The 7,901-nt window shown below is 35.1% G+C and overlaps 1 protein-coding gene across 1 annotated transcript; it reads left to right on the forward strand.

Moving 5' to 3' along the window:
* The first annotated feature begins 336 nt into the window (after window positions 1–336).
* LOC112504383 (delta-1-pyrroline-5-carboxylate synthase-like) lies at window positions 337–7,490 on the forward strand. The gene is made up of 20 exons (XM_025108319.1): window positions 337–526; window positions 1,618–1,689; window positions 2,073–2,176; window positions 2,445–2,547; window positions 2,632–2,793; window positions 2,912–3,189; window positions 3,276–3,426; window positions 4,081–4,245; window positions 4,458–4,535; window positions 4,777–4,866; window positions 5,073–5,159; window positions 5,262–5,348; window positions 5,475–5,571; window positions 5,694–5,797; window positions 5,900–5,972; window positions 6,500–6,650; window positions 6,739–6,807; window positions 6,917–6,983; window positions 7,066–7,136; window positions 7,228–7,490. Exons 1-20 carry the CDS (start codon window positions 476–478, stop codon window positions 7,307–7,309), a joined length of 2,142 nt encoding a protein of 713 aa, XP_024964087.1. The 5' UTR covers window positions 337–475; the 3' UTR covers window positions 7,310–7,490.
* The last annotated feature ends 411 nt before the right edge of the window (window positions 7,491–7,901 follow it).

A 7,901-nucleotide genomic window follows, 5' to 3' on the forward strand; every position in this document is an offset into this window, starting at 1 on the left:
GATCTAGTCGGTAAATATCTCAATATAAATAAATTTTTAACTTCAACTTTTACGGAAAAAAAAATGATGATACCAAATTTAATGAATACTAAATAGAGTTAATTAATATATGATATAAAAAAAAAAAAAAAGATACCGTAACATATTCGCTTCTTATTGTAGTGGCGATATTAATGATTTTACTTGTTTGATATTTTAATAAATTAATAATTATTTGGGGAAGTGTGTAAAACCCCATAGCCACACTGCAGGTGCCATCTGTTGGAGCCGTATATTGTCGTCACGTTGGCGTCGCCTCTCCCGCAGCCCCACCCCTTTCTTCCAACCAATATCTCTCCCTTCCTTCTATCGCCATTTACACACACACACACACACACWCACTTTTCTTAAATCACGCATTCGCTCTCGTTCTTCTCTCATCCCATCGCTTCTGAGGTTTTCATCTTAAACCTCTTACATTCAATCGATTTACGTCATGGATCCTACTCGAGCTTTTGTCAAGAACGTCAAGCGTGTTGTCGTCAAGGTATACCGTCGGATATTCATATTGTTGTAAACTGTTATCGTTTATATCTGATAAACATATGTGTTGCTTGTTTTTGTTGTTACGATGTGATGTTTAGTAGTGAGTAAAGAGGATTTGCTTAAACCCTGCTTGATCGAGTTCGATTTGTTCATCTCTGTTTTTTCGGATCGCGATATTTTTTTTTCTACAGATTTTTTTGGTTTATTTTAATTTTTTTGTGGTGTATGGATGAATGACACTTGGCAGGCTTTGCCATGCACATGAAAACGACAATTCATATGATACTTGTATTCATATCTGATAAAGCTAGATCCATTTAATTTGACCTGTTTATGGTTTCATGTAGCAACACGATTTGTTTTTCTATCTCCGATTCAGATTGTGACGTCCACATGTTGATGGACATTCTTTATCTCCGTTTCAGATTATGATGTCCACATATCATTTTCTTAAAGATATTTTTATTCACATTGATTACAACTCTTATTTGGGCATATAATTTTCCCTTCAAAATTAACAAAATAATGTGAATTTTTTCATATGCTCGATATATTTGCTGAAAAGGGCAAAAACTGGTACATAAGGTTACAAATTAATTGCAAAGAAATTGAATTTGTATTCTATTCCCAGAAGGGTCGGAAATAAAAATGAAAATTGTAATACCTTTGTTTCTAAATGTGTAATTTGGAACAGATAAAAAACGTAACTAATCATCTCTAAGAATACTTTGTCTATAATTTTGTTTTCCCACTTCAAAGTTTGTATTTCTTGGAAGAATCAACCAGTATATTGTGGCATTGAATGCAGTAGATGGGAAATAGTTTCTTCTGATTTTAGAATAAGAATGCTGGATTGCATTCTTAAATGTGAATTGATTCTTTTGCCAAATATGGAATCTAGAGATCAATGTGAAGATTTTGTGGTCATTTTATACTTATTTGTCAACAAAAGATGACTACTATGTTCTTGAACCAATGGTTGTCCAATGTATTATGACTATAGTTAACATCAAATGTCATTTAGAAGCAAGGTTTCATGGTGAATGATGACATGTTTACTTCAGTCATAAAACCTTATCTTCATTACTGTAGGTGGGAACAGCTGTGGTTACTCGCGATGATGGGAGGTTAGCTGTCGGGCGACTTGGAGCTATTTTTGAACAGGTACTTTTGTCGGGCTTTCATTAAGCACGTGGTAAATTTCAAATATAGTAACGGTTCCATATTTAGTTACCTCACTAATAATAACAGGAAGAAGGAAAGGATGGGAAAACATCACTGCCGATATTATATCTTTTAGGATATTACTAATTACTGAATTTTCCAAGTAAACTCGTATTAAATATTACTTCAGCATTCAAGTAGCTCCCAAAGATCAATATCATATGCGAATAGAAGGAATCAGCAATAAAGATTTTTTCTTTCAGTGAATTTTACTAAATACCAATTTTTTTTAATTACCTTTTGGTTAGCTGCCAAGATTGATCTTATATGGTATGAATCTGATGCAGATCTTTAGACTTATGTACTGAACAATTTGCTTGCAGCTCGAAAAGTTGAATTCCCGAGGCTTTGAAATAATTTTGGTTACTTCAGGAGCTGTTGGAGCTGGCCGCCAAAGGCTTAAATACAGGAAAATGATCAACAGCAGGTCCTAGTCTTTCTTTGCATAACATTCGGGCATTAAACTTTGTAGTTTGAAGCGATCGGTCCAGTTTTGTTGTAAAACAAACATTTTCTATGATTTCACTTTCCTCATTGCTATAATTATTGGCAATTGTTTTGCTGTAAGCTTGGATTTATCTAAAGCATGCATGCTAGATATGCTGAAGGCTATACTTGTTTTGTTGGCATTTATGGAATGCAAAGGTATTAACCACTGCTAATTAGCTATTTCTGTTGACAAAATGTTACTGTAGTTTTGCTGACCTCCAAAAACCACAAGTTGAACTTGATGGAAAGGCTTGTGCAGCAGTCGGTCAAAATGGTTTGATGGCCTTGTACGACACTTTATTCAGCCAGGTAAAAGTGTTGGCCTTTTTTGAATTAAAACCAGAAGAAAGTACTTGGTATTTTTAGCTTGTGCTCACATAATGTTGTTTGCAGTTGGACGTGACCTCCTCTCAACTCCTTGTCACGGATAATGATTTCAAGAATGCTGATTTCAGGGTGCAACTTTGTCAAACAGTGGATTCATTGTTAGACTTAAGGAGCATTCCAATTTTCAATGAAAATGATGCAATCAGTACAAGGAGAGCTCCTTATGAGGTATATGACTAGAATTATGCATAAAATCTTTATTTTCTGAATTATAATTGCATACATTCGTGGATATATATATCGCAGTTATAAATATGCTAAATTTCAGGAAAACTCTGTCTTTCAGGATTCCTCTGGCATTTTCTGGGATAATGACAGTTTGGCAGCTCTTCTTGCCATGGAATTGAAGGCAGATCTCCTTGTGTTGTTGAGCGATGTGGATGGCCTTTATAGTGGTCCTCCCAGCGATCCACGTTCAAAGCTAATCCATACATATGTTAAACAAAAACATCAAAAGGCGATCAGTTTTGGAGACAAGTCAAGGATGGGAAGAGGTGGAATGGATGCAAAAGTGAAAGCTGCATCCAATGCAGCTTATTCTGGTACACCTGTTGTCATTGCAAGGTATCTTATTTTAATTCCACAATCTAGCATATATGTGCTATTTTTTTTCTTGTTTTGTACTGAATTTCCTACCATCTTTGTTGTAGTGGATATGCTGCTAATAACATCATAAAAGTTCTAAATGGAGAACGCGTTGGTACCCTCTTTCATAAGGATGCACATATGTGGATTCCAGTTACAGAAATTGGTCCACATGAGATGGCAGGCTCAGCTCGTGAAGCCTCTCGACGCCTTCAGGTTTCATAAATCTCATGTTACTGTAGCTAACCTGTTTTAGGGCCTGTTTGTTAGCAGCTTAATGAGACTCAGCTTGTCCGGTCAGCTATATATTACCATTGGTAGTGGCTTAATGATATAGAAAGTGGCTCATTTCGTAAGCTTCTAGGAGGGTGCTTTATGCAGAAAGCCAAGTTTTTTCCAAACTTGCCCCTCCCAATTAAAAAAAACACACTTTCTAAATCTATGAAAAAAATGCTCCCAAACAAAAACACACTTTCTAAATCTATGAAAAAAATGCTCCCAAACAAAAGCTTTCCCAATCCATGTAGACAGCCCCCTTAGCCTTTGCACAATGCCATAGGTCCTGTTATAACCTGTTAGATGATTTCAAGAAAATTGTCAACAGTCAATAAGCATGATGCAACACCCACATATAAATACACCTCTAACTTGTAGATATCATTTTACTTCTGTTGATATGTTCAATTAAAGCAGTAATACATACATGTATGCACATAATACATATGTACACACGCATACGCACAAAAAACATGCATATATATATATATATATATATATATATATATATGTTTGTGTGTGTGTGTATGTATATTTGTGTGTACCATAAATTTGATTGATTACTTATTCTTGTACTTTTTTTGGGTATTACAGGCGCTAACAACCGAAGAAAGAAAGAAAATCTTATTGGATGTAGCTGCTGCTTTGGAGGCAAACGAACAGTTTATCATGCTTGAAAACGATGCTGATGTTGAAACTGCACGTGATGCAGGATATGATGAAGCTTTGGTAGCTCGTTTAGCTTTAAAGGCTAGCAAGGCATGTATCTGTAATAATTCTTGAATTCTTGTTTTTTCTAGGAATTTGGCTTTCCTATTTCGTGTTATTTTAATTTACTGGGATTATTGTTTTCATGCATCATCTTGACATATGAATCAATGTGCCTCCATTCTGTTTTATTACGTCCATCTGGAAAGTGTTTGAAGTGGTTTCTCTTGTTGTTCTTAACAAGTTCATTGTTTTTTTTCCAGATCCGCGCTCTTGCAGAATCCGTGCGTAAACTAGCAGAAATGGAAGAACCCATTGGTCATGTATTGAAAAGAACAGAGGTGAGAAGCTTTTTTCTATGTCAAGATAAATTCTTGTGGAAAATTAAGAGCATGATTTGGGAGCGATTTAGTTTAAGTTGCCTATATGCTTTTGTTTGCTGAGCCCAAGTATATTAGATGAATTACTGGAGTTACTTAATAATGGATAGAAAATCCAAAATGTAGCCATCTTCGATATCCTGATATGCCATTCTGTGCTCAGTAATCGTTAACACACATTTACTAATGATTTCACATGCAGCTTGCAGAAGGGCTAATCTTAGAGAAGAAGACATGTCCTTTAGGCGTTCTGCTTATTGTTTTCGAGTCTCGGCCTGATGCATTAGTTCAGGTAACAGAAACTCTTGCTAATGTCACATGAAATTAATGCAGAATAGAGTAAGGATAATGGTATGATTTTTGTGTACTTCTCGCTAATTTAAGATGCTCTTATACCTTTTTTTTGTTTTATGCTGCATATTTCCACTAATTTATCTGATGTTTAGTGGTATATGGTCCTGAGAAATTGATCCATAATTTTATGAACCAAATTTGTAGATAGCTTCATTGGCAATCCGTAGTGGGAATGGCCTGCTACTGAAAGGAGGGAAAGAAGCTAAAAGGTCAAATGCGATACTGCACAAGGTTTGTCTTGTTGCCTTCGGTTTTCAAATCTTTTTCTGAAGGATTCTATATTTTCTTGGTTATAAATCTTTACTATTTTTCTGGAATTATGTGTTTTTGCAGGTAATCACTTCTGCTCTCCCAGAAAATGTTGGAACAAAACTAATTGGACTATTGACATCAAGAGAGGAAATCCCAGACTTGTTGAAGGTGTGTGGAGATTTAGCATGATCATAATTGTGTACAATACATATTCAATATATATATATATATATATACATATATATATTTATATTTATATATCTTATCTTTTTCCCCTCAAATTGTTTTGAACAGCTCGATGATGTGATAGATCTTGTGATCCCTAGAGGCAGCAATAAACTTGTTTCCCAAATAAAGAGCTCTACAAAAATCCCAGTTCTTGGTCATTCTGGTAAGATAAAATTTGAACTTGGTTACTTTTCGTTCTTGATTGTGGAAAAGCTTTCACAATGAAATAAATGGAATGATAAACAAATGTTAGTTTGCAAATGAAGTCGTGATTTTGCATTGCAGATGGAATTTGCCATGTATATGTTGATAAGGCTGCTAACTTGGAGATGGCAAAAAAGATTGTGTTGGATGCAAAAACAGATTATCCAGCAGCCTGTAATGCTATGGTAATTTCTATATCCACATATGTTTTGTACTTGTTTTCACGTGTCACGTGTTTATGACCACTTTTGTGTCATCTTTGCTCATGAAATTGTATTTTTTTTTAGGAAACACTACTTGTGCACAAGGACCTGACTAGCGGAGGGCTGCAAGAGCTTGTTAAAGAACTTGAACAAGAAGGTACAACATGGACTTCAAAGTTTCTGTTTTTTGGCTCTACGAAATGATGCTTGTTACATTATTGTATTATATATACATATATATATATATATATATATATATAGGGTTGGTTTCACGTGAGACAAGATTGTTTTCGTCAGACACGATTTTTACACTTGAAACTTCACAACAAAATGTTGTGAAGGTAAAAAAAGCCGAATCTTCACAGTAAAAACACTGTGAAGGTTACCTTCACAGTGTTCTGTGAAGTTTCAAGTGTAAAGATCGTGTCTMATGAAAACAGCCTTRTCTCACATGATCCCAAGTCTATATATATGATACATGGCTATACTCAATAAACATCACAAATGATCTTAAAAGAAATGTTTTCTACCAAAATTAAATTATATTTTGGGTACAATAATAAATATACCATCAGTTGAAAGTGATACACATGGGCATGTCCAAATGAGAACCGCAAGTATTTTTGACAACCTGAAAACCAACTATTTCATGAATTTATTTGGTATGTAACATATCTGGCACAGGTGTTACACTGTTTGCTGGACCGAGAGTGAATGGTGTGGTTAACTTCTCAAAGGCAAATACATTCCACCACGAGTATAACTCCAAGGCTTGCACAATTGAAATAGTGAAGGATGTTGATGAGGCCATAGATCATATACACAGTTACGGAAGGTATGTTAAAAACCTTCCATTTCCATCTCCATTTCCATTCCTTTTTTCTTTTTTCGCTTTTTGGTAACTTTTTCTTCTTCCATTTCAGTTCCCATACCGAGTGCATTGTTACAGATGATCATGATGTTGCTGAACACTTTCTAAGCCGAGTTGACAGGTACACATAATCCATGGTCAAATGTTTGCTGATTTATTTGAAATCATGAAACCATCAAAATATGAAACTTGTGTGGTTCTGGTTTTGGTTTTGGTTTTGGTTTTGGCAGTGCTGCAGTATTTCACAATGCAAGCACAAGATTTTGTGATGGTGCACGGTTCGGGCTTGGAGCAGAGGTATGATTATGAAGTGAAGGAGTTGAGGAAAATTGTGTGTTGGTTGGTTTCTGATTTCATTTGGTGTTTCTCATATATGTAGGTGGGAATCAGTACAAGCAAAATCCACGCACGAGGTCCAGTTGGAGTCGAGGGACTGTTAACTACTCGATGGTAATCTTGAATTCAATTATAACAATTAGATCAAAATGGGTTTTGTTATAGAAAAGAAAAGTAAGAAGTTGAATTTGGTTCATAATTGCAGGGTGTTGAGAGGTAAAGGGCAAGTGGTGGAAGGAGACAAGGGAGTTATTTACACCCACAAAGATCTTCTTAAGGCAGTGTAGGATTTTGATCTGAATTGGCAATAAGAAATTTTCTCATCTTAATTAGTTACACAAGCTTTCTCCATATCTTCTTCATGTATTTCTAGGCATTTGTTGAATGGTTTGCCACTTCATTATTTATAACTTCCCATTGGAATCTCTAGTTTCACATACACACACAGAGGTGTAGTGTGTGTAGAGCATCTTTCATTTTTCTAAAACGTGACAACACCCTTTATCACATGTGATAATACACGTGAGAGGACCTGGTGGTGTGCGTGCGATATGCATTTAAACTAGGTGTCCTGCACCACTTGTTTAGTATCATATGGATTCCCTCTGTCTATATATATATATATATATATATATATATATTGCAATACTTACTCAAATTTCAAAGTTACAAGTTTTGTAACTTATTGAAATTAGTAGCGGTTGGAACTCCTCTAAAAATTGGAGAAAGAACCTGTTAACAACCTAGGGAGAAATCAGTTGAACGATGGATTTTAGAATCAACGAGGACGAATTTGAGTTAAAATTTCTGACTAAACTTTCAGTTACTTGTTTCTGAATTAGTGTATAATGTCGTTATGTATTTYGATAACAAAATATA

The sequence above is a fragment of the Cynara cardunculus genome, unplaced genomic scaffold, assembly GCF_001531365.2.
Source record: "Cynara cardunculus var. scolymus isolate 2C unplaced genomic scaffold, CcrdV1 Un_Scaffold_5412, whole genome shotgun sequence".
In the NCBI taxonomy this organism is placed as follows: domain Eukaryota; kingdom Viridiplantae; phylum Streptophyta; class Magnoliopsida; order Asterales; family Asteraceae; genus Cynara; species Cynara cardunculus.

Coding starts and splice junctions, on each gene's coding strand:
- LOC112504383 (XM_025108319.1), top strand. CDS start 476: ATGGATCCTACTCGAGCTTTTGTCAAGAACGTCAAGCGTGTTGTCGTC. Junction 4,246..4,457: donor TAGCTTTAAAGGCTAGCAAG/GCATGTATCTGT, acceptor TTTTTTTTCCAG/ATCCGCGCTCTTGCAGAATC. Junction 6,808..6,916: donor TTTCTAAGCCGAGTTGACAG/GTACACATAATC, acceptor TGGTTTTGGCAG/TGCTGCAGTATTTCACAATG.